This window comes from Thamnophis elegans, chromosome 11 (assembly GCF_009769535.1).
Source record: "Thamnophis elegans isolate rThaEle1 chromosome 11, rThaEle1.pri, whole genome shotgun sequence".
Classification (NCBI taxonomy): domain Eukaryota; kingdom Metazoa; phylum Chordata; class Lepidosauria; order Squamata; family Colubridae; genus Thamnophis; species Thamnophis elegans.
In genome coordinates, this window is record NC_045551.1 from 10,232,164 (window position 1) to 10,259,962 (window position 27,799).

Genomic DNA, 27,799 nt, shown 5'->3' on the forward strand with positions numbered 1-27,799 from the left:
AATATATTTGGTTGCAGTGGAAAAAAAACCTCTTATTTACCATGAAAATTTTAATAACAGGGTTCCTGATAGCAGATTAAGGAGTTGTCTTTAGCAACCAGAGTTTAAGACATTTCATGATCATTAAAAAAAAAATAGGAAACCTGTGATCCTTCAATTGTTGCTGAGTTACAGTTCACATTCTAGATTTTAGTAATTTCTTCAGTAGAGGTTTCTGCAATTAGGGATTAACAGATTTTGCCCATCTCACTCAACTGCTGTTTAGTGGTTTTGTTATTCACTTATTTTGTTCTGTCCATTTTTCAATTAACCGAGGTAATTTCTTCATTTGAAATCCACATACCAATGTTAGCATGGTTCTTTTTATCTCCATGTAAATTGGAAGGGGCATTTTAAGAAATACTCCAGCACCAGGCATTACTTGGCACAAAAGTCATACATGGAAAAGTTTTGCTGAAGGTCAGAAATGTGAAAAAGCATAGAATTAGAACTAAATATTAATATCACATGATTTTACAGATCTGTAAGAAAAGTACTGTTGTTTTTAAGCTGTGTGACCATATTTGCTATAGGTTCTTCCTTGAAGAGAAAACATTTAGAAACTCTTTAGAAATCTTGTAAACAGTTTAAATAGTTTTTCTTGTAATCATTGGCAGATGCATTGAAGATTACAAACTAGGTATGGATGGCCGATCTTGTCAGTTAATTTCGGAGTCCTGTCCAGGAGGTGCTGACTGTGAAGAGAGCCGGGAGCTGCCCATGAATCAAACCCTCTTTGGAGAAATGTTCTATGGCTACAACAATCAAACTCGTGAGTTGGCACCTGGACAGGTGCTGAAGGGGACATTCAGGTGATGATTATATTGGGGGGGGGGGGGGGAAGCTTGCTGTTCTGTGGGCTTCCAAGTTCTAATCTTTGCATTTTGTATTTTATCCGCACTGGGTTATTCATGGTGCTTTTACATCATACACTAAGCAAAATAGAAGCTCTCCCCAAAGCAACTTTCAAATTAAAATTTCCCTTCAATCCACATTAAAGATTAAACAGAAAGAAAGAAGATATGGAATATTATCAAACATGGAACTCATTCTACCAGTGGTTGGAAAAAAGGAGTGGAGATTAAGAATGCTAAGCAAAGAAAATAACCCAGACAACACGATATTTATTAAGCACTAACAAAATGTAAATAATAGAAAAATAATAAAAAAATTATTTAAAAAAAATTCCCAGATTTCCTTTGTTGCCTCAGTAAGATCTGGAATTTGACCTCAAGTGAATTTCTTTCAGAGGGTTCCACCACAAAACCGTGCCCAACTAAACCGCGTCGCTGAAGTCATCAACAGGGCGACAACAGCGCGGAGACAGAAGCACGCTGTAAACGCTAAACCTAAAATTAACCCCTAAACCTAAACCTAATCCCCCTAAACCTAATCCTAAACCTAACCCTTAACCTAACCCTTAACCTAACCCTAAACCTAACCCTTAACCTAACCCTAAACCTTAACCTAACCCTAAACCTAACCCTAACCCTTAACCTAACCCTAACCCTTAACCTAACCCTAAACCTAACCCAAAAGGTAACCCTAAACCTAACCCTTACCTTAAGTTGAATCGGCTTGCTTTCAAAGCGCTATTTAAAGCGCCCTTCTTTCTCCGCGCTGGCTGTTGTTGCCCTGTTGATGATGTCAGCGACGCAGTTTAATCGGGCGCGGCTTAATCAAGCGCGGTTTTGACGGGTCATGCTTTCAGAGATGAATGGCTTCTGTTGAAGAACCTTTCTCTAATACTATTCCCCCAATTCCTGAATATATTAATATTCATGCAGATCCCTCTGCAATTATGCTATCTACCAAGAGAACACATTATCCATGAAACGATTGCATGTTTTAAAAGATTATATCTTTGGTCAGGTGTGTAATAAAGGAGTTTTAATGGGATTAGAAGAAATACTCCTTGAAGTCTCCATGCAATTCCATTACCATTTGATTCTCTATGGAAAAATACTGGTTTTCTTTTTATCACAAATTTATCATAATTTCTAGATAGATGATGACATTCCGGAGAAACAAGAGTTCTATTTAGTGATGTTTCTTTACAGGTGATCGGCACATCCTCATTTACTTATTAAGTCAAAAATTAAAATATGAAGGGCTTTTTTTCTCTGTAAGTGAAGTTTCTTATTGGAGCAAAATAAATTTCAACATGTCTAACTTTTTATTTCTTTTTTTAAAGAAAAGCTCTACACATGCTGGTTCTGCATTCACACAGTTCTTTAATCATTCAATTTGTAAGAGCTGGTGGACAAAAATGAAGCCCAAAGAAAGGCTTCTCTAGCAACATTAATGGTCTTGAGGCAGTGGTGGGTTTCAAAATTTTTTAGAACCTCTTCTGTAGGTGTGGCCTACTTTGTGGGAGTGGCTTGTCAGCCATGTGACCAGGTGGGAGTGGCTTGCCAGCCATGTGATTGGGTGGGCGTGGCCAACTTGTAAAATGTGGTGAAACTCACTTGCTGTTTTGCTATTTTCTTTTATAGGCCGCCCTTTTCCCTGAGGGGACTCAGGGCGGCTTACAACTTATGTGGGAGGGGATACATACAATGAGGTATAGAACATACATAATTAAAAATAGAGCAACATTCATCATTCGGGTGGGGACGGATTATAGTCTTTAACCCCAGGCCTGACGGGATAGCCAGATCTTGAGGGCTGTGCGGAAGGTCTGAAGGGTGGTGAGGGTACGAATCTCCATGGGGAGATCGTTCCAAAGGGTCGGAGCTACTACTGAAAAGGCTCTCCTCCGTGTAGTTGCCAGTCGACACTGACTGGCAGATGGAACTCGGAGGAGGCCTAATCTGTGAGATCTTATAGGTCGTGAGGAGGTAATTGGCAGAAGGCGGTCTCTCAAGTTTAACAAGGCTCTTGCTTAGCAACCGAAATGTTGGCTCAGAAACTCTGGCATTTGAAGCATGCAAGTCTTAAAGCTGTCAAGTTATAAGACCCCTGCACCCCTAACCCTTTAGAAAAAAACCCCCAGGGGTGTTCAAACTTGACAGCTTTAAGACTTGTGGACTTCAACTCCCAGAATTCCTCCTCCAGTCATGTTGGCTCAGGAACTCTGGCATTGAAGTGTGCAAGTCTTAAAGCTGTCAAATTACAAGACCCTTGCACCCCTAACCCTTTAGAAAAAAAAACCCCAGGGGTGTTCAAACTTGACAGCTTTAAGACTTGTGGACTTCAACTCCCAGAATTCCTCCTCTCGCTCTTCATCTTGAAGATGGGTGGACGGGCAGGGGGAGGGAGCTAGAATGGTTCTAAACGGCACTGTAGATTTGTGGAACCTCTTCTATAAAAGAGGTTAGAACTGGCAGGAACCCACCTCTGTCTTGAAGAATCCTTTGATGTTGATGATGCAGACGTAAGAAAGAATTTTAACAATTTTGAAGAACTCACTTTCAAAAAAAGGAAAAAATAACAATAAAAGGAACAATTGAAAGAAAATGTTTTCATCATACTCTTTATTTCTGCTTAATTTTGATACGTTGATTATAGATTTTAATGAGATCTGTGAGCCTGCATATGGTGACATATTTCAACATCTAGAATGAAATTTGGAAAAATGTTAGAGATGGGTGAAGTACTCAGTCTTTTGTCATAATTTGATCTGGTTTCAAATTGCGCTGAACAGTCTACTTTTCGCAAATATATTTTGGAAAAAGAAAATTTGTATTTGTATTTTTGTATTTATTGGACATTTATAGGCCGCCCTTTTCCCTGAGGGGACTCAGGGCGGCTTACAATCAAAAAGGAAAGGGAGTGTAGGACAGTACAAAAAGAAATGTGAACAAAAGTAAATTAAACAATAAAACTCAACATTCACTCAACATTCGGGAGGGGCGAAAATAGACTTATCCCCAGGCCTGACGGGCTAGCCAGTTCTTGAGGGCTGTGCGGAAGGCCTGGACGGTGGTGAGGGTACGAATCTCCACGGGGAGATTGTTCCATAGTGTCGGAGCCTCAACAGAGAAGGCTCTCCTCCGAGTAGTCGCCAGTCGGCACTGACTGGCGGATGGAATACGGAGGAGGCCAACTCTATGCGATCTGATGGGACGCAGGGAGGTAATTGGCAGAAGGCGGTCTCTCAAATAGCCAGATCCACTACCATGGAGCGCTTTATAGGTGGTGAGTAGGACCTTGAAGTGCACCCGGAGATCGACAGGTAGCCAGTGCAGCTCACGGAGGATCGGTGTTATGTGGGCGAACCGTGGTGCGCCCACGATCACTCGCGCGGCCGCATTCTGGACTAGCTGAAGTCTCCGGATGCTCTTCAAGGGCAGCCCCATGTAGAGCACATTACAGTATTCCAGCCTGGAGATCACAAGGGCTCGAGTGACTGTTGTGAGAGCCTCCCGATTCAGGTAGGGCCGCAACTGGCGCACCAGGCGAACCTGGGCAAATGCCCCCCTGGTCACAGCTGAGAGATGGTGGTCAAAAGTTAGCTGTGGGTCCAGAAGGACTCCCAAGTTGCGGGCCCTTTCTGAGGGGTGTAAGTTTTGTCCCCCCAGCCTGAGTGATGGTATGTTGGTCAAATTTTTGGGAGGAAAACACAACAGCCACTCGGTCTTGTCTGGGTTGAGTATCAGCTTGTTTGCTCTCATCCAGTCTTTAACGGCTTCGAGACCCCGGTTCATCACGTCCACCGCTTCATTGAGTTGGCACGGGGCGGACAGATACAACTGTGTATCGTCCGCATATTGGTGATATTTTATCCCGTGCCTTCGGATGATCTCGCCCAGCGGTTTCATGTAAATGTTAAATAGTAGGGGGGATAGGACCGACCCCTGCGGCACCCCATAAGTTAGCGGCCTCAGGGACGATCTCTGCCCCCCCACCAACACCGACTGCGACCTGTCCGAGAGATAGGAGGAGAACCACTGCAAAACAGTGCCGCCCACCCCTATCTCCTGCAGTCGTCGCAGAAGGATACCATGGTCGATGGTATCGAAAGCCGCTGAGAGGTCCAGGAGAACTAGGATGGAAGCATGGCCTCCATCCCTAGCTCTCCAGAGATCATCGGTCAATGCGACCAAAGCGGTTTCTGTGCTGTAACCGGGTCTGAAGCCAGACTGGAAGGGGTCAAGATAGTTAGCTTCCTCCAAGGTACGCTGAAGCTGGAGAGCCACCACCTTCTCAACAACCTTCCCTACAAAGGGGAGGTTGGAGACTGGACGATAGTTATTAAGAACAGCTGGATCCAAGGACGGTTTCTTCAGGAGGGGTCTTACCACCGCTGTCTTAAGCGCGGTGGGAAAGTACCCCTCCCGAAGAGAGGCGGTAACAACCGCCTGGATCCAGCCTCACTGCTGTTGGCAACCAGCCAGGAGGGACACGGGTCCAGTATGCAGGTGGAGGCACTCACAGCTCGCATAGCCTTGTCCACATGCCCAGAGGCAACTTCCTGAAACTCAACCCAGAGATGGTTTGCCAAGTCTTCTCCTTGTGTCTCGGCTGGATCTACTGGGGTGGAGTCCAGGTCCGCTTGAAACCGGGCAACTTTGTCCGCCAAGAACTGGACATACTCCTCAGCCTTACCCTGTAGGCAGGACCTTCAAGCGTTTGAAGGTGTTTACAGTATTATATAAGTTATACAAGGAATATTGGTATCCTGCTGAAATTAGTTTAGGAAATAACTAGAAATAGATTTGCTTGGATTTTGTGAACTGACTTTTGCTTTGAACTTCTCATTTGGCGCTTTTCAGGATGAATAACTTTGCTCGTGGCTTGGAGCAACAGCTGCCAGATGGACTAATGTTGGCCACTGTTCCGCTAGAGAATCAGTGCCAAGAGGAGCTGTCGGAACCTACTCCTGATCCAGATTTTCTAACTGGTAAGTGATCCCTTTCAGAGGTCCTTTCCACTAGTTTTTGCATTAGTCTTGGGTCAGTCCTCAAACTGCTATCATCCGTTTTGGAGTTGAGTCAAGATATTTCTGTTTCTGTTCCAGTTTATCTGAAGCTATTTGTTTACTATAAATAGAATTTTCCCTCAAATTCGTAGGTTCTTTGGGTAGGAGGCAAGGAGATAATCAAAATGTGCATTGGGAGACAAATCATTTAATTTACATATGTGCAAAACAGTGGTGGAGATCCCATTGCAACCGATACGGTGCAACGGGGCCGGGCATCCACCACATGAATACGCGCAGCGCGCGCACATGCATGCTTACCACCCGTGATGCTCCATGATGCCTCCGCGACGCCCCAGCTGCTTGGCGGAGCATTGCGCAGATGCCATATACTCCGCGCGCCTGCGCAGAAGCCCTCAAAACTTCAAATACCGGAAAGAACCGTGGGCGGGCGGGTGAGCCCTCTGGAGCACCATACCGGAATGGTACCTGGTGCTCCCGGCAGGCACCGGTACACCCGTACCGGTCGTAACCCACCACTGGTGCAAAGGCCAAGACTTGTGTTGACATCAATAGTGGGTTAGTTGGGTTGGGTTGGGTTGGGTTGGGTTGGGTTGGGTTGGTTTGGTTTATTAGATTTATATGCCGCCCTTCTCCCAAGGACTCAGGGCGGCGTACAACATTAAAAGAAACACATAACAATGTTGCTTTGTGAAAGAGCAGACATGGGATTGAAGTGCTTGTGGTATAAAAATTCCCAGATCTCAGTTTCTGAATCCTACCGTTTGTTCAGTCTTAAAGTTTTGCAATATAGATATGACTCACTGGGGAAAAAAATGCAGTATTTTATGGTCAGTTAGTTTAATGATGGTATAGATTCAAAAAAAAAGTCAAACAAATTTTGCAAAAAAATAAGAATAAGAGAGACATTATTTTGGTATTAATGAGGTACTCCACATTTTCATAGAAGAATAATGATTGTGTTGCCAGTTAGTAAAATTGTAAGTCAGATACTAAAAAAGGTGAACATTGGGAAATATACCGGGATGCTTACAATTAAGAAACATTTATTCAAATAAATTCCATATCTATAGTATCAGAGCAGTTTGGTAAGTCTGGACTCAGACAATGTAGGTAGTCCATGGACATGACTCACAAAGGGGTTGTTTTGTTAGGCAACTCAACCCTTCTTTCCTTCCACCCCAGAGTTGCTTAGTTTAGGCATAAGAAAAGGTAAGTTACATATTAGTGAGGATTAAGTGTCTAGTAGGTATTGAGTGCCTGCTATGACAAAAGAGGGAAATAATAATATAATTGGAAATTTTATTTCAACTTGTTTATTTATTTCAATATCTTACCTAATCAGCCTCTCTTGGTGGTTCTCATTTAAAAAAGCTGAGTCAGTCACAGAACATATAGAGTTGGAAGGTACTTTTCAGACCTTCCTGTCCAATCCTTTGCCCAGAGTAGGAATCCTCAGATCAATAACCATCAAACCTTTCCTTGAAAACATATAGTGATGTGTTCTGACCCCCCTCGTCCCACACCAACACACACTCTGAGCCAAAGATACTTTACGCAATTTATTAACAGACAGACAGATCCTTGGCAGGAAACCGGCACAGACAAGCTGGGCAGCAATCCAGCCTGCCAAGCTCACAATCATGTTCTCCGACATTAATTCCTACGTTGACTTCTGCAAGAGGGGCATGTGCACAAGCAGTCTTTTTATAGTCTGGAGAGGAGCCTAATGACCACCAGCTGAGTGCAATTATCTCCTGTAACTGTGTAACTGTTCCTGATGCCTATTAGCTCTTTGATGGCGTGCATCCAGGAACAACTCACTGCTGGCGTCCGGCTCACTCTCCCTTGTCTCCTCCCCCACTGGTTCAAGACTCAGGAGCCTCCTGGTGGCCAACCAGCCTCTCTGCACCCTGCTCGGAATCGGAACCCTGTCCAGGGTCCTCCACATCCTCCAGAGCCGACTCAGAGGGCCCGTCGCTGTTGGAGTCTGGTGGCAGCTCCAACGGCTCCTGCTGGGCCACAACAGTGATGGATTAATACAACCTAGGAGGCAGATTGTTCCATTGATTGATGACACTCATGATCAGAAAATTCCTCCTTATTTTTAGTTTGGATCTGTCTCTGTAAAGTTCCCACCAATTTGGCTTTGCCCTATCTGCAGGCTTGTGGAGAATAAATCCAAAAGTCATTAAAGTATTAGAAGACTTGTATTTTGTCCTCCCTAGGTCTTTTCTTCTTTAGGCTGAACATGCCCAATTCTTTAACTGTTTTTCAAAAGGTTTTTTCCTCCAAGCAGTTTATTGTCTTGGTGGCTCTTCTCTGCACACTTTCAGTTCCTCAGTATCTTTCTTCATAGCCAGATTTGCAGTGAGGCACTAGAGACTTAGTATATTAAGACAGGGAGAAAAATCTTTCCAAGCTATTTTTAATTACTGAAAAGCACTTATAGACATTGTGGTGACCAAAACTGGACAGGTGTTTGGACAGGTATTCCAGGTGTGGTATAACTGCCACTGCACATAATGGAACTATCATTCCCCATGATTTCAACATTATACTTTTCTGTTCTGACCCCCCCTTCTCCGTCCAGGAACTAAAGCCAAAACAGATGTACAAAAGAATGTTTTAATCAGTCCAAGCTCTCTTTGGCTTCAAGCAAAGAGATAAAAGTCCTATAAACAAACGCAGCACTGCAAACAGGCTTCTTCCAGCAAACCTACTTCTCCAAGTTGGTTTCTCTTGATTTGTGAACGGGAATGAGAACGTTGACTCCTGCAACCAGGGCGTGGCACAAACAGTCTCTTTTATACTCAGGAGAGGATCTGAATCAGCATCAGCTAAGCACAATCATCTAGCCCTTCGCCTGCATGCATCCTGAAACAACTCCCAAATGTTTTCCAGAGCATTCCCTTTGATCCAATGCTCTGCCGCCACCTGGTGGCCAACCAGTCTCTCCTCGCCCTGCTCGGAGTCGACACCCTGTCCAGGGTCCTCCACCTCCTCCAAGGCCGACTCATAAGACCCCTCGCTGTCGGAGTCTGGCGGCAGCTCCAACGGCTCCTGCCGGGCCACAACACTTTTCATACAGTCTAAGACATCTTTGTGCTGACTCGTGTTTAATTAATGGTCTACAAAGATCCCGCCCAGAAACACTACTGTTGAGCTAGATGCCACTTATCTTGTATTGCCCAAAATGCAGAAATTGATACTTTTCATCATTGAACAGTATTTTGTAGGGAAGGGCCTACAAGTGTTCAATTTTGAACACTGAGCCTGTCTTTGGCGGTATTAGCAATCCCTCCTGGCACTGTGTTGTCTGAGGATTTGGTGAACCTCTCTTTATCTTCTCACCTAAGTCAACTATAAAAACTTGGTGGAGCTTCCTTTGTCACTCCTGCACATGTTCTGAGATTTCTAACTATCTGTATCCACGTCCCACGGCTTCAACTAAGACTGTGATTTTTTTTTCCATTGTAGCACATATAAAAATGCTCATTAAAATGCAATTAATCGAAAAATTAACACTATATTGCAGTGTCTTGTGATTGACTTCATAGCCAGATTTGCAGTGAGGCACTAGAGACTTAGTATATTTAGACAGGGAGAAAAATCTTTCCAAGCTATTTTTAATTACTGAAAAGCACCTATAGACATTTCTTTGGTATAATTACCATAGATTTTTCTGTCTTCTTTGTCTAATCCTCCAAGACAAAAAAACCTCACTATTTTTTGAAGCCTTCTTTCATACATTTGCCTCCTTCATACCCGTTCTTCGGGTTTCTTGCTCTCTGAGGGAGCATTTAATTAGTAAGTATGTTGGCCAGTTTGCAGTTTGAACTATTGTGCCTGGGAAACTGGACACAATTATTTATTGTGCAGCAAATTGTTGCTTTCGTTGGCTCAGATACAAGATGTATAAAAGTCTAAGAAATAAGTATAGTCTCAAAGGATCTGAAGAAAATTAACCAAAAACAATTGCAGGGGGATGATTTATATATTATTGGAATGTGGTCAAATTTATAAATGGTTCATGGAAATAGAACCACTATTCATTTTTCTCAGAATATGATATAAAAAAAAATTGATTCAAGAATGTTGACTTCAGGTCAAATGTGGTTTTTTTCCCAGACAAAAAAAAATTGAAACCAGATTCTAAGTTAGAATTTATGTTAGAACTTGTCTTGTACCACATATATTTAGCAATAGCAATAGCAGCTAGACTTATATACCGCTTCATAGGGCTTTCAGCCCTCTCTAAGCGGTTTACAGAGTCAGCATATTGCCCCCACAGTCTGGGTCCTCATTTCACCCACCTGGGAAGGATGGAAGGCTGAGTCAACCTTGAGCCGGTGAGATTAGAACCGCTGAACTGCAGATAGCAGTCAGCTGAAGTGGCCTGCAGTACTGCACCCTAACCACTGCGCCACCTCGGCTCTATTATTTGATTGTAAACTCTATTGAAATATTTTGATGCTTGTTTTTAATAAATAAACCCATATAGTAATAATAGTATCTTGATTATAGTGCAAAATCAATACAATGTAAGTTCAAACAACCAATTCACAGTATGATGTGCTTCAATTAACAAATCTTTGAAAATAACATGAAACGGAAGGCATATTTTAACAAATATGGTAGACATGTAAAGAAAAACAATGGAATATCATTCATAGAATTTTAGAAATTACATTTGAAATTAAATTACAATTTTAATAGGTAATTTCCGAATATATTGAGAAGAAATATAATTTACTGAGATATTTGCTTATGGATATGAGGATAAATTTTGTCCAATATTGAAAGAAAAATACAACACTGATGATATCTGATTGGGAGTTTAAACTTGGAGAACACACAACAATGACAGAACTAATAGCATACATCCACAACAGAATTTTAACCAAATTCAAGCAAGAATGTTTTTCATTTACAGTATACAAAACATCAGGCAGCAAGGCAAATACAAGCATGTGGATTCTGAAAAGTATTTATAAAATACTTCAAACCAGTCAAAGTATAAAAAAGAGTGAAGTTAGAAATCAACTACTTACCTACTTTTCCAAGCAGTTCCTTTTTTTTCTTTTAACATTTTATAAATTATATTTAAGATTGATGTAGACTTTTTCTTCTTACATTTAAAAATTTAATTTATCTAATAAATTAATTATTTAAACCATCATAGTATTAACAATTCCTTGTTTGAATTGCATAAATACATCTGCTAATACCTCTATTTTATAATGCATTGTTCATATCTTATGAGGCAATAAAACAATTCCTTGGGAGAAAAAAATCTGGGTATGACGTAGCTTTACGACCAAGGCACAAAACTTAACAATTAAGAGATGAGTTCAGGATACTAGTCATTTAAGAAAACTTTTTGATAATGCAGATTGGAGTGCCAGTCATCTTTCCAGGATAGGTTAATTAAAAATGCAATTCCACTTAAATATTATATCTTAGAAAAACATGTTCTAGAGTTTGAAGGCACAAAGGCACTGAAGCATTACAGGGATTTTTTTACATCTGGGATCCATAATTGCAAAATATACGACATTAAAATGTGCTCTGGAAACATCCTATCGGTGATAGATATAGGATAACTTAAATAACACGCAGGTTGTGTTACCCTCAGCTTGCTGAGGCATTGATATAACCTGGGGGTTGCTGAAGTTATGCTGAAGATCAGTATCTTTTAATGCTTATTTAATCATCTCCATGGCTTTCTTGTAACCCATATTTTTTTTTAAAAAAATCAGGCCTGCTTCATACCCCATCAGATCCCACAACCTCTCTTCACCTATTACTGTGACACCAATCATACCTGTGAGGAACTGGTGGGGCAGGATGGGAAAGAGATAGGAGGGAGCACTGCAGGAAACCTGCAGTCAATTGAAAGGGTAGGTTTTGGAAAGTCTGTTGTAAGTTGAGAACTATGAATGAGAGAGATGAAAGAGAGAGAGAGAGAGAGAGATGATAGGTAAGTGTTGTGGCCCAGCAGGAGCCATTGGAGCTGCCACCAGACTCCGACAGCGAGGGGCCCTATGAGTCGGCTCTGGAGGATGTGGAGGACACTGGACAGGGTTCCAACTCCGAGCAGGGCACAGAGAGGCTGGTTGGCCACCAGGAGATGCCTGAGCCTTGGACCGGTGGGGAGGAGACAAGGGAGTGTGAGCCTGAGGTCAGTAGTGAGTTGTTCCTGGATGCCTGGCACCGAAGAGCTAATAGGCATCAGGAACAGTTGTGCAAGTACAGAAGGTAATTGCACTCATCTGGCGGTCATTAGGCTCCTCTCCAGACTATAAAAAGACTGCTTGTGCACACGCCCCTCTTGCAGAAGTCAACGCATTGACTAAAAGTTGGAGAACATTATGGTGAGCTTGGCAGGCTGGATTGCTGCCAAGCCTTATCGGTGCTGGATTGCTGCCCAAGCTTGTCTGTGCCGGTTTGCTGCCAAGGACCTGTCTGTCTGTTAATTAAATGCCATAACCTATCTTTGGCTCAGAGTGTGTGTTGGTGTGGGACGAGGGGAGTCAGAACAGATAAGTAGGTAGGTTGGTCGATCAGTCGGTAGTCGGTCAGACAGACAGATAGACAGATAGACAGACAGACATAATTTTAAACTCTTGTTTTGATATTAATCAGCACAAGTCTCTAATCTAAGAAATGCCCTGGAGACCTCTCTAGTGCAGAGAATATGACTCTCAGAAGGTATGATTGTATTTTTTTCTTGTAGAAGTTGATTCCAGTGTGTAATTTCCCACCATAAAGAAGCATTGATAATCTAATGGCTATAGGTAAAATGCCAAGAGGTGGTGAGAAATTAGGCAGCCTCTGAATTGAATAAATAAATAAATAAACAGGCACGTGTATCAATATGAGTAGGACCTCATGTCTGCAGAAAGTAATATGCATCAGCTTTGAATTTCAATAGAAATGATAATAGGAGCATTTCATAGAATCAAGGCTGAAGAATAAGAATGCTTTCATTGGTCCTTACTTTGTTGGTTTGATATTTGTATTAAGTTTTGATGGTTATTCATTGTCCATTCTTGCTTGTCGCAGCCATATACTTTTGTTTAATAAATAAATAGTTTTTAAATGCTTTAAAAAGCGTACCCATTGTACTCATTAAGGGGACTTTAATTTTGAATGGCCTGCTAGCTAGCTGTAACTAAGGCCTCTTAATTTTGAATCAATAGTTTCCCTTGGCTGGGGGAAACTTAGTATTTTCCAATCACAGCCACTGTCTTCTCCAATCAATGGCAAGGAAATTGGATTAGGAAGAAGAAACAAGAGTATTTCGTTGTTCTCTGAATCTTCTTTAGAGGCCTTGCACTGGGTGAGCACCTTAAGAAAACATATTTTATAGGACTAAGCTGAGGAATTCAGGCTAATATCAGAAACTCCTGGGAGAACTTGAACTACTGAAGTAAAGTTACCTGGGAAGTTGTAGTTGAGCTATATGAGAAGGATTCATTTCTATCTGCTCCCTCGGTTTTGGATAATGTTATATCTGCTCTGATTTGGGTTGGGTTTGTAATTGGGCCTAATGACCCAAGACCACTTAGTTCTGGTTATTAAAAAGAGACAGTTTAGAGGATTTCCTGTTCTGTCCCATCCAGATGAGGAGCATTGTCAGAATAAATGGTAAAAGAAGACTCTTCCACTTTGGATAGATTCATACCCAGATATCTTAACACAGTGGTCTCCAACCTTGGCAACTTTAAGACCTGTGGACTTCAACTCTCAGAGTTCCTCAGCCAGCTTTGGCTGAGGAACTCTGAGAGTTGAAGTCCACAGGTCTTAAAGTTGCCAAGGTTGGAGACCACTGTCTTAACATGTAGACGGTGTGCAAGTTCAGATAATCCTCGACGTACGATCCCAAATGAACCCAACATTTCCATTGCTTAAGTTGTAAAGTGAGTTTTGCCCCATTTTAACTATTCTTCTCGCCACAGTTGTTAAGTGAATCATTGGACTTATTAAGTTAGTAACACAGTGATTAAATGAATCTGGCTTCCCCATCACCTTTGCTTGTCAGACGCTCACAAAAGGTGATCACGTGACCCTGGGACACTGCAAACCATCATAAATATGAGCCAGTTGTCAAGCATCAATGTAAATCACATGACCATGGGGACACTGCAATGGTCATAAGTGTGAAAAACAGAGAGAAGTCACTTTTTCCAGTGTCGTTGCAGCTTTGAACAGCCACTAAACTAATGGTTGTAAGTCAAAGACTACCTATACTGAAATCCCAGGAAAGGTCTGGCAGGCTATGGGGAGATAGACCCATAATGCACCACCTTTTCTTGGCCACATCCATAGAAAAAATGAATCAAACAGATAATTTCTTCTGAATCCTCTTTATAAATTCAGGGTAAGGTGATTTCAACAAACATTTCATCTGCAAGCTAAAATAGCTCAGTGTGAGAAATGTACTTCCCTTGGGATTCTGCTGAACGGGGAAATCAATTCTGATTCCGTGTCAGATTTAGAATACCACTACGTTGCAAATGTTTTATGCCGAGTGTTTTTGCCGTTCTCATTTTGCCCATGGTTTCGTCCACAGGGATGGTGAATTTCAGTGAGATTTCTGGATATCCTTTGCTACAACATTGGAAAGTTCGCTCTGTCATGTATCATGTCCGGTTAAACCAAATGACCACCTCTCAGTGTAAGTTATGCCCAGTACTTAGATTGGCCATAGTATCACAGCAGGAGTGGGGGGTGGGGGAGAGGGGGGTGGGACATCAGCCCAAAAGGCAGCCATTCTAACTTTTTAATTGTAAATTTTAAATGTGTTTTTATTTTCCATTTTCATTTTCGTACAGTCACATATATACTGTGCAGAACCGGGGCCATATAACATTAAACAATAAACACAGCCATTCCTCTTGTCAATAATACCCCCCAAAATAGAAACCCAATGTACCTCTTTGACCCTCCATACACCCTTTCTTTCACCCCTCTCCAACTTTCCCTCTTCTCTCCATCATTTCCCTCTACCCTACTTCCCCTCCCCCTCTACCACACCTCTCTCCCAATACACTCCCTCCCTTCCTTCTCACTCTCCCTCCAATCCCCTCTCCCACCCTCTCTACCCCTCTTTCTTCTATCCCTCTACTCCTCCCTTCGGTGTATTTCTACTATCTATTAATATATTCAGCTTGTCCTATTTTAACACTGGAATTGAAGAGCAACAGTATACAAGTGCAATCACGTTACTTTAAAATCTAACACATGTATACTATTACATAGCCAATATCCTATTGTATTAAGTAGTAATTACATCAGTTTCTCTTGTCATCAATGCCCAGAAAGATAAAAACCCATTATTAGCTCTTCTGCTCTCCATACACCTCTTTCTTCTACCTCTCTCCTATCTCCTTTCTTCCCTCCATCATCCTTTTCTACTCTACTTCCCCTTCCTTTCTCCTTCTCCTCTCTCTTCATTCCACTCCTCCTTCTCCTCCTCATCTTCCCCCCTTATCCTCTCTCCTATCCCTCTCTTCCTATCTTTCTTCTCTCCTCTGTTTCCCCTCTTCCTCTCATTGGTGTATTTCAGCTTCTGAGCAAACTCCATTCTATGTTGATGGTATTTATGCTTCCATATCAATATACTTAACATATCTTAGTTTTAAAGAAAAAATAAGATAAGACAGTATACATGTGCAATCATATTACATTAAAATCTAACACCCCTCGTCAAGCCTCCCTTCCTCTCCCCCCAGCCTTCCCTCCCCCGACTTCCCAGAACCCATACACGGTATAAATCTTTAACAAAAACAGTCTAAAATATATTGGAAAAAAGAATAGAAAATTGATAACATCTTTACATTGAACTTAGCTCCTCCTTGCTAGGCTAACTTTAAACAATTTATATCATTCCTGATCTTAATCATAAGCTATCTGGAATGTCTTAGTCCCATATTTATTTTGTAACAGTTTAATTTTTGAGGACTGATGCTATAACAATTTTTTGGGGTGAGCAATTCTTATTGTTTCCTCATCACCCCACAAACAACTAAGAGTTTGCTGCTGAAATTAAACATTTTTATCAGGCTAAAACAAGGCAATTTACTCCTTTACACACTGAATTCAGTCCTGAAACATTTGAAAATAGCCACCAACCTTGTTTAAATATCAGTTCTATTAAGTGCAGTTAACCTCATTTTTACATACAGACTGCTGGGTACTAGGGAGGGCAAGAATTACTAACCTGCTTGTGAGCATACGGAAGCATTTAAATGCGGTAGAAACAGAGGTGGGTTCCTACCAGTTCGCACCAGTTCGGTAGAACCGGTTCGTCAAATCTACCGAACCGGTTAGAAGTGGTTCCACCAGAAAGCAGGCCACACCTACAGAAGAGGTTCCAAAAATTTTTGAAACCCAACACACACACACACACAGAAAGAGGAAGAAAGGAAGAAAGAAAAAAAGAAAAAAGAAAGAAAAAGTGAGAAAGAGAGATGAAAGAAAAAAAGGAAAAAGGGACAGAGACACAAAAGGAAGGAAAGAGAGAGAGAGAGAGAGAGAGAAAGAAAGAAAGAAAGAAAGAAAGAAAGAAAGAAAGAAAGAAAGAAAGAAAGAAAATACATGGCCGGCAAGCCACTCCCACCAGGTCACATGGCCGGCAAGCCACTCCCACAAAGGAGGCCACACCCACAGAGTAGGTTTGAAAAAATTTTGAAACCCACCACTGGATAGAAACATCTTTTTCTGCCTGTCTGCCTACCCTCTCTGTCTTTTTCTCTCTCACTTAAGTTCTTGCTTGCTGTACTTGTATTCTCTGTAGCATTTGGTAATGCCCTTCATTCTCTGGATGGAGCAACATCTCGGGGAGATTTTGTGGCTCTGCTGGATCATTTTGGCAACCACTATATCCAGGAAGCTGTCTATGGATTTGAGGAATCCTGCTCTATCTGGTATCCCAACAAGCAAGTGCAAAAACAGCTCTGGCTGGAATATGAAGATATTAGCAAAGGTAAGCTTCATTTCTGCCACCTTCTTTACACTGGGACACAACAGGGCAGAGAAGCGCAAGTACCAGTAGTGTGGAGAGGTGATAGTAAAGATTCTGTTGTGGCTGGGAAAATTCTGCACTTGGAACTATTTTCAAGAGGTTGCTTCATCTGCATCATAAAGTTTGATGGCAGTGTTTGCTTTTTAACAGCTCTCAGGGGTTGTAAAGGGGATGAAAGGAAGAACATTTGAAGGGCAGAAAGTTTCGGGCAAAGAAGAAAATTGTGCTGGATTAGAAATCTTACTTGAACCTGGATGTCAGAGCAGATATAACTGTGACAAGCTTCTGTTCCACCCTCAGAGATGTATCCACCTGTTTTTTCAAGAGTTGCACCAGCTTTAACTCCGTGGCAGGAAAGTAGAGTTGAGATTGTCATCTGGGATACTCTGCAGGTGATCAGGGTGTTGTTGTTGTTTAGATAATTTGTGAGTTATTGTTTGTTGGAGACTTGGCTCCAGAGGAAACGTTAGGGCATTGCTTTTTATTGGCCTCCATGTTATACAACTTCATCCCTACTTGAGTTTCTTTACTTTGACACTGCTTGGTACTGGAATCAGCAATTAGTTTCATAACTTTTTTTTAATAAGCTGTAAGGTTTCAATTTGCTTCACTGGGGGTGGGGGAAAATCTCATGGTCACTATGACAACTGTGAGTTGGCCTGCGGTATCTGTTGTGGCCCAGCAGGAGCCGTTGGAGCTGCCACCAGACTCCGACAGCGAGGGGCCCTATGAATCGGCTTTGGAGGATGTGGAGGACCCTGGGCAGGGTTCCGACTCCGAGCAGGGCACAGAGAGGCTGTTTGGCCACCAGGAGGCGCCTGAGCCTTGGACCAGTGGGGAGGAGACAAGGGAGTATGATCCGGACGTCAGCAGTGAGTTGTTCCTGGAAGCCTGGCACCGGAGAGCTAATAGGCGTCAGGAACAATTATGCAGTTACAGGAGGTAATTGCACTCAGTTGGTGGTAATTAGGCGCCTCTCCAGACTATAAAAGGAATGCTTGTGCGCACGCCCCTTTTGCAGAAGTCAGCGCATTAATTAATGTTGGATGAACAGTATTGTGAGCTTGGCAGGCTGGATTGCTGCCAGGCCTATCTGTGCTGGATTGCTGCCCTGGCTTATCTGTGCCGGTTTGGTGCCAAGGACCTGTCTGCCTGTGAATAAATTCCGCAAAGTATCTTTGGCTTGGAGTGTTTTGGTGTGGGACGAGGGGGGTCAGAACAGGTATCTACTTACATTTTCATCATACCCTTTCACTGTCAAATCATTATCTGGTTATTATGATTAATGGAATGGAGATATTATTCATTGTGCTTGTGGTTGACATTTGGTGGGTTCAGGATGTGGGTGGTATGTCTTAGCACAACTTTTGCAAAACTTTTTGGCAGTCCTTGATGCCCTCAGTTATGATATTTCAGCTCTGGACTAAAAGGTTAAGGGGTTTGGGCAAGAGGGGCATTTGATGGGTCTTTTTCCTCCAAGACTGGTTTGTGGTCCCAATCACTGCTGTTGGGAGAAGAGAGATCTAGCACAACATATCTACTTCATCTCTTCATTTCTCTTCTCATTTCTATTTAACATCTACATAACACTGCTAGGAGTATCACTAATTGGCAGTACATGTGATATTCAATTACATAATCTCTGCCCTGAGCTGACCAAGAATGCTACCAAGGTCCTTTTTCAGCACCCAGATGCTATGAAGATTGGAATGGGGGAAAATACGCTTCAACTCATCTCTAGCAACACTGGTGCCTATTTTGAATCCAGAGACCTTCCTTTGTTATTTCTGAATGAGATGACATTTTCCCACAGCCTTCCTCCTGGGATCCGAACCCCTGCTTGACAAATTGGTAGCTGTTAGGCACAAGACATTGAAAAAAAAAAATTTTTTTAAATCCTTTATTCACTTACTCTCAGTGGACAGAATCTTGCTAAACTAATGATATAAACTCTAACCCTAACCCACCAGATATATCCTCCCTCAATTTTTTCTCCCTTTCCCATCCAGCTCGAGACTGTGCAGACTCTTAATCTGGATCTCTTTCAGGGAAAGCTTTGGGTTACCAAAATTCTTCCCTACTGCTTCTGCAGATATATAGATATGATATGATGATATGATATGATATATGTTTGTGTGTGTGTGTGTGTGTGTGTGTGTGTGTTGCAATTGTGCTGATAAATAAATAAAGGGAGACTAGTATAGATCTATTTCAAGCTATTTACCTCTCATCAGCTAGCCATACCCTTACTGGGAATCGAACCTGGGCTGTATTACATATTAGGCAGTTATATATTTATTTATCAGCACAATTGCAACACAAATGTAACAAGGCAACATAAAGAAAATGGCTTTCTGCCTGGATGGCTCCCAGAGTGAGCCGATAGATAGAAAAGGGAAGCAGTATGCTCCCTCCCATATTTGGGCATACCAGGGGATGTGACACAATACACACAGACAGACAGACAGACAGACAGACACACACACACACACACACATATGTTGTATTTGTGCTGATAAATAAATAAAGGGAGACTAGCATAGATCTATTTCAAGCTATTTAGCTCTCATCAGCTAGCCATACCCTTACTGGGATTCGCTAGCCATACCCTTATTGGGATTCGAACCTGGGCTATATTACATATTAGGCAGATGTGTTAACCACTAAGCCACAAGGTTCTCCTCCTTTATCATAACAAGACCAGCATATATATGCTGGTCTTGTTATATTCGGGCTGCCTCTATATTTCCCAGCTGCCTCTGGAACAGAACATTCAGTCTAGCTTCTCCCTATTATATTTTTGAGAAGTTGTGCAAACATAACTCTTCATCTCAGCATACTTGAAGGTTCTGCTGCATCAGAGGCCTCTTGTTATGTTCAGGTTAATACTTTTTTATGTTTTAACATTGGGTTCTTATTTATAAACTGTTTGGAATCCTGGGAAATGGAGCAGCATTATAAGCTGAAATAATAAATAAATATATTAACTAACTGACCCACAGATTTCTCAGCATTCAAGAGAACTATTTAAAAAGGTAACTTTGTGCTGTAGAAACTTGGGGTAGTTTTGTGAGACCTGAAATTTCCTGTGTACAAGACAAAATAATGGATAGAGTCGAGACTGCAGAATGTGTTGCTGCTTCTTTGAAAGGATGTGTGCAGATCTAGTAGATGGAGTGGCTGCTGCATTTGCTAAAGCGTGTTGTTATTTAAAAGCACTCTGTCCCACCATTCACCTCTAAATTGGTCATCATGTCCCTGATGCTCTTTCACAGGGTATTGAGGGTGTTTTTCTAGCTAAGGACAAAGATTGGCAATTTATTCCCAATCAAGGACCAAATTTTCTATAATTGTCTAGCCTGAGGTTTTCGGGTATTTTTATTGCAACATAGCAAAATAATTCTAAATTCACTAACTTGGGAATAGGTCTTGCTAAATAAATCCTGGCAAGGCTTACTATTGGGTAGACATCTATAGGATTGCAGTGTTGTTGGAATATCAAAGTGTTGTTCTAAAAAGTGGGAAACACGAGGGTCTGTGCAGTAATGCTTAGAGATCAAGGATAGGCTACAGCACTGTGAAAGTCTTTCTCATATCCTGTTGTTTTCATACTGTTGTTTAATTTACATTTATTTGACCATGGATTCAACTATCATAAAAGGTGCGGGCCTGACTCTATGAGAACTTAGTTTACAGTGCTACTCATGCAGAAATACAAACACACAACATACACATATGCCTGCACTTTTTTAGTGATGCAATACAGGTCAATGATAGCATGTTTGCAATATCAACGTGACCAGCTGTTGTAACAATGTGGTTCAAGAGACTGACTTACTAATCAGAAAATTCATGACTCAAATCTCACCTAGTTCATTAATTTACCAGCTGTCCTTGGATTAAGCTAATCCTCAGCCACCTCAACCTTCCATCCCCAAATGGGTTAATTAATTATAATGATGTGTACATCAAAATGGGGCATATGGATATTATGAAACAAAAGATATGTGCTCAGATATACATTTAAATGGTATATATCTGTGTTCTGACCCCCCCACCTTTCACGGCTCGTTAACAAACGCAGGCAGGCAACTTAAAAGGACTTTTCTTTATCAGTTTTCAGTTCAAACTGGCTTTGAGCCCAGAAATAACATAAACACAACTCTCCGATAAGAATTCAAAACAAAACTCTTACAAGCAATATGCACTTCTTCCGAAGTCTTCACAGATCAGGTTTACAAGAAACACCAAAGCACTTATCCAAGTGTAACAAGCATAAATCACGATTAATAATCAAGCAATGTTTTACCAACACGGAACACACGAAGGAACGTTGACTCCAGCGACTGGGGCGTGGCAGCATCCGTCCTTTTATCTCCAAACTTGCCTCCCACAAGCCCCAGCTGCATACTGAATCTTGATCCCGAAAAAACTTGCAGCAAACATCTGCTGAGTCACAACATATCTGTATGAAGCCAGGATTACTTTTTTCATATGAACTTACTATGCGATTAAAAACTATGAAGGAGGGAGGGAGGGAGGGAGGCAGGGAAGGAAGGAAGGAAGGAAGGAAGGATTTGGGAATAACTAACAGGATGGCATTGTATAGGAATTCTAAAACCCTTACATGAGTTAACCAAGGACATGTTGGTTTGGAATTGAATTAGTCCCAAGAACAATTAGCTATCCATGGGGAGTCATATAACAGAGCATTATCCTTATGGAAATGGTCTGTGATAGGTTACTATAAAGAGCGAGAGATTTATGTGAATAAAATATAGAAGCTAATAGGCAAAATTAACTAGGACGTTCTCATGCATAAGCCCTTCTAAAGCTTCTGTTCATATCTTGTAGTGGGGAATAATCCAAGGGCTGTGCCTATTATGTATAATAGCAACAAATATTAATTGTGAGAGTTCCTCACTTAGGTTAAAATCTTATTAAACCTATGAAGCATTTTGTTTTATTCGTGGAATTTTCTTTAAAAAAAAATATTTTGAGGACTTGATAAATTGACTGCTGGTTTATCTGAAGAGGGAAAAGAGCAATTTTGCAATATACCATGGGTTTGATGAAGTGTCCTTTTTGCACCCTTTATTTCTGTAATTATGGATGTCATAACACAAATCTATGAAGGGCTTTACTGGCTATAACTAACACAGTGGTAGCATTGCCAAGAAAGATTTAATGGTTATTTATGCTAACAGACTGAACATGAGGCAACAGACATTATAATGGCAAAATGCCATTTCAAATTTATTAGCGGACGCATCATTTATCTTAAGACTCAGGAAGTATTCTGCTGCTGGGCTCAGTCCAACACTGCTATATCTTTATTTGATCTGCTGTAGTAGAACTACAGGGGGTAACTAGGATTTTGGGGCTGCCCCCAGCTCTCATATCTTTATTTTGGCCTCAAGAATGTGCTACTCACCAGAAAAACCACAATAGTGTGAAATTGGTTGTCTCCTATTGCCAATCCCTATCATGTCTTTATTGTTTCTCTTGCAAGCCACTGCAGTCAGATGACATTACTCGAGGAGAAGGAGGTTCAAGATGACAAGGGCTAACAGATTTTATATATCTTGAGGCTATCCAAGGACAGCATCAAAATGAGGGTGAAAATGGCAGTTTAACACCAGTAGAAAAAGGAACTTGTTTCCCTCATGGGTTAGGATGAAATAAGTGTGTGTGTGTGTCAGAGTTCCTACCAGTTCGCACCTATTCGGTAGAACCGGTTCGTCAAATCTACCGAACCGGTTAGAAGAGGTTCCACCAGTGGACCCAGAAAGCAGGCCACACCTACAGAAGAGGTTCCAAACTTTTTTGAAACCCACCACTGGTCCTTGGATATGATTATTCTACACTATCATGCTCATATTTATAAAACTCAGGGCCTCTGTGAAAGGTAAGGATGACTACTGCGTTTGTGGTGCAATCAGAACATTGCGTGTGTTGAAGTTGTTTTAACGCAAACCAAAGATGCCCTTTAAAAAACAAGTTTACATCATATTCTTATGTATGCCAGTGCTGTGTGTGAGGTAATTTAAGGTGGTTCTGACAAGTGTCGTCGGCATCTTCATATCCGGTCACATGGGCGGCAAGCCACTCCCATCCGGTTACATGGGCAGCAAGCCACTCCCACCAAGGAGGCCACACCCACAGAGTAGGTTCGAACAATTTTTGAAATCCGCCACTGGTGCGTGTGTAAAACGGTATGTTTTTGGCTGTGGTTTGGAGTATATGAAGAAAGTGAACGGGTTGGGGAAGGCAATTTTCCTCTAATTTTCTCAGGGACTCAGAGGTTATGAGGCCCCATGCCTACTCACTCTTCAATAGCAAAACTGCACCACTTACCTTTAGGTGATCTCTTGATTGCGCTTCATGGTCGTATCTTCCTACTCTTTTTTGACCATTTCTCAACTCATTAATCTTCTGTATTAGAAGTGACAGACTTTGAATGAAACTGTTTACTTATGTAGTAATAGAAAGTTATAGTTATTGTTATGAAGTTTTGTTATGATATAGAGCACTATTTACATGATATATAAAGGACAATAATGATCTTAATCAGAGGTGGGTTCCTACCAGTACGCACCTATTCGGTAGAACCGGTTCGTCAAATCTACCGAACCGGTTAGAAGAGGTTCCACCAGTGGACCCGGAAAGCAGGCCACATCTACAGAAGAGGTTCCAAAATTTTTTGAAACCCACCACCTGCAAGGATCTTGTAATTTGACAGCTTTAAGACTTGCATGCTTCAATGCCAGAGTTTCTGAACAGCTACTTGGACCGACCTAAGTACTAATTCATAATTTCATATCCGGTCACATGGGTGGCAAGCCACTCCCATCCGGTCACATGGGTGGCAAGCCACTCCCACAAAGGAGGCCACACCCACAGAGTAGGTTCCAACAATTTTTGAAACCCACCACTGATCTTAATGTATAAGAGTGGGATGATTTGAACACTTTGGTATAATTGCATATAGCGACCATTTTATATTAGAAAGATCTTTCTATATTAAACGGACTAATGATGATCTAATGAACAATTGATATACATATGATTTGAAATACTTAACCACTATATGGATTAATAATTAATAATGGAAAACTATTTTTGGAACTCTGGATGATTGGTGACATTATGGTCAATTGAAAATATGAATGTATATTATAAATGAATGGGAATTCTTTATTTTAATTTCTGCTTTTTCTTCTTGGAGATAGGCAATATTATAATACTTTAAAGACTCATTGTTATTTGATAATTATGAATTCAAGGAAATAAGGATTGTTACAAATGAAAGAATATTAATGGTAATTTGAACACATAATGCTCAAAGACAGTGAAATATCTAGTTATGGTTAATGAAAAACCAGTGATGTTAATTTTAATCTTAAGAACTGATGCACAAAAACTTGTAACCAAATGACATGCTTGATGAAATGGAGGAAAGTTGTTTTTTTCCCTCTCTTGCTTTGTTTTGTATGTGTTGTTTTGTTTAAAAAGAATAAAAATATTTTTTTTAAAAAAAGAAATGACAGACTTTGGGTTAGCAGGAGTAGCCCGTTTTCTATTACTGGAATCCTTAACTTCATTAACAGTCAGTTGGAAAAGATGGATAGACCACAGACATATCAAAAGATCAGGAAGACTGTTTTTGCCAATTTGGCACTTTTATTAAATTTGCCATAAGTTGATGAGAAAAAATGATTAGTTGCTGTCATTCGATATCTGTTGTGGCCCAGCAGGAGCTGTTGGAGCTGCCACCAGACTCCGACAGTGAGGGGCCCTATGAGTCGGCTCTGGAGGATGTGGAGGACCCTGGACAGGGTTCCGACTCCGAGCAGGGCGCAGAGAGGCTGGTTGGCCACCAGGAGGCGCCTGAGTCTTGGACCAGTGGGGAGGAGACAAGGGAGTGTGATCCGGATGTCATGCATTGGCTCTAGGCTGGAATACTGCAATGTGCTCTACATGGGGCTGCCCTTGAAGAGCATCCGACGACTTCAGCTAGTCCAGAACGCGGCCGCGCGAGTGATCATGGGCGCACCACGGTTCGCCCATATAACACCGATCCTCCGTGAGCTGCGCTGGCTACCTGTTGATCGTCGGGTGCACTTCAAAGTCCTACTTACCACCTATAAAGCGCTCCATGGTAGTGGATCTGGCTATCTGAGAGACCGCCTCCTGCCAATTACCTCCCTGCGTCCCATCAGATCGCACAGGGTAGGCCTCCTCCGAATTCCATCCGCCAGTCAGTGCCGACTGGCGACTATGCGGAGGAGAGCCTTCTCAGTTGCAGCTCCGACGCTATGGAACAACCTCCCCGTGGAGATCCGTACCCTCACCACAGTCCAGGCCTTCCGCACAGCCCTTAAGATCTGGCTATCCCGTCAGGCCTGGGGATAGGATTTATTCTCACCCCGCCCGAATGTTGAGTGAATGTTGTGTTTTATGGTTAATTTTTTTACTCACGTTTTTCTTTTCTTTTATGTCTCGTCTTGCACTCCCTTCCCTCATTGTTGTAAGCCGCCCTGAGTCCCCTCAGGGAAAAGGGCGGCCTATAAATGTTCAATAAAATCTAAATCTAAATCTAAATTGGAGCAGTGGGGAGGAGCCAAGGAAGTTGTTCCTGGATGCTCGGCACCGAAGAGCTAATAGGCGCAAGGAGCAGTTACGGAGTTACAGGAGATAATTGCACTCAGCTGGTGGTAATTAGGCTCCTCTCAAGACTATAAAAGGAATGATTGTGCACACGCCCCTTTGCAGGAGTCAATGTATTCACTAAAGTTGGAGAACTTTCGTGGCTAGCTTGGCAGGCTGGATTGCTGCCAAGGTTAGTCTGTGCTGGATTGCTGCCAACGTATTGTCTGTGCTGGATTGCTGGCAACGTCTTGTCTGTGCTGGCTTGCTGCCAAGGTCCTGCCTGTGTGTTAATAAATCCTTGCCGTATCTTTGTCTCGGCGTGCTTTGGTGTAGGACGAGGGGGGTCAGAACAGATATCTATATATTAGATACCTTTTTCCTTTACACTCAGGAATTACTTCATAAAAGCTATAGAGCTAGGAATTGCTATTTAGGCCATAAAACCCAGACCCCAACTTGGCACCAGTATGTATCTAAATTAAAACATCCAGGCTTCCTGCTTCTCAATTAAAGGTCCGGTATTGATTCAGAAACCAACTGCTGAATGATTTGTCCCACAAGACCACATGCGCTTTCTTGTATTGGGGATCAGTGTGGCAGAATGCTGGAGTGGGGGTGTGCTGCCCCAGCAGTATACAGCTAGTGTAGGAATTAAGAACTGTCTCCTTTAAGAAACTACCTCATGGGAAATGCAGGCAGAGATTGCCTTATGGGAAATGTAGTTCCATGACATGTGATCACATCTCTGTTTCTGATTGGCCACCGGGGCATCTTGCCCACATGCAAAGTTTATAGCCGGCTAGTTCAATTGCCTTTGTGAATCGGAATAGTAGCATTCTACATCTCCACTCAGCATGGGGATAAAATCATCATCTTTTTACACTACGTGGTGGGACAGATCACGAAAAGTCAGAAGAATCTTAACACTGAACTGTAAGTTTTGCTATTAAGGATGCCTGATAATAAATGTGGTCTGAAAGAGATCCCTAAACGTGAAGTTAACTGGCTACCCGAGCAGAACCTCATTGCACGGGGCAGAACAGGGAGGACATAGAGCCTTGTCTCCAGTGAAGCTCATTTGAGCAAAACATGATCTTTTATCATCCAAAGCAGTTGTTTATTATGGAAGTAGCAGAAGCAGTCTATATTACCATTAACTCTTTGTGGAAAGTCTGAAGTAACATATTCTTGATAAACAGGTAAAATGAAAAAAGTTTGTCCCTCTTGCCTTTTCTTGGCTTACCTACCTGATTTTGCTACTGACTTCACTATTTCAACTTTAGGAAGTTGGCAGCTTTTCAAGGCTTTGTATAGACTATTTAATTGATTTAAAGATGATTTTTCCATTGATGAAAGAAATGTCCTTCTGGGTTCGGCTCCAAGTGGGGAAAAAGACACTGGAGACATGGAGGCTGCTTGGAAAGATGGTTTATTGTTGGACAGGGCCACATGGCTTGAGCCCTGAACAGAAAAGGTGATCACATGCTTCAATGTTGGTGGAGGAGAAGAGAAGGGCTGAAGGAGGGGCTAGCTAGGCTTTTTGTAACCTGTTTAGTCCCACCTCTCTGTTTCCTGTTCCTGTGTAAGAAATGTATTCTGATTGGTTGTCAGACTCCCATGGGGCCATGCAGGGGCTACTCTCTAGGCTGTGTTTTGAATCCAGGTATGGATGAGCTCTCAGATGCCATGTGGGTCAGTTGAGTAAAGTTCCAACATTATCATGCCTTTACTCCCATCCCCCCTGGGGCTGCAGCGGAGAAGTCTTTATTATGTAAAGTGGACTAGCCTGGCCTTCTTAATGGCCCCTTGACAAAGTGGGGATGGCCAGGAAGCTACAGGGAACTATTCTGTCTTTTAAAATATGTTTCGTTTCATATCCAGAGAAATATTCTGCCTTTTCAATATTTCCTACGATATTTCATTTTTCTGGGAGAGGACTGGATAATAACTTCCCACACCATCTAATAATGATTTAGGCTAAAAGACATGTTATACAGACAGTTCTTGACTTGGGACCATAATTGGGACCATAATTTCTGTTACTAAGCAAGGCGGTTGTTAACTGAGTTACACCCAATTTTATAACCTTGTTTTGCCACTGTTAAGTGATCACTGTAGTTGTTCAGCTAATTATATGGTCCTGAATCTGTCTTCTCCTACTGAGTTTACTTATTAGAAGCCAGCTGGGAAGG

The 27,799-nt window shown here is 41.9% G+C and overlaps 1 protein-coding gene across 1 annotated transcript in view; it reads left to right on the top strand.

Moving 5' to 3' along the window:
- Positions 1-27,799, top strand: part of ASTN1 (astrotactin 1) — a 325,689-nt gene that overhangs the window by 255,296 nt on the left and 42,594 nt on the right. Inside the window, exons 13-16 of the mRNA XM_032226803.1 lie at positions 657-851; positions 5,757-5,884; positions 14,502-14,606; positions 16,728-16,916. Coding sequence (XP_032082694.1) covers positions 657-851; positions 5,757-5,884; positions 14,502-14,606; positions 16,728-16,916 — 617 coding nt within the window. The remainder of the gene's footprint in view (positions 1-656; positions 852-5,756; positions 5,885-14,501; positions 14,607-16,727; positions 16,917-27,799) is intronic.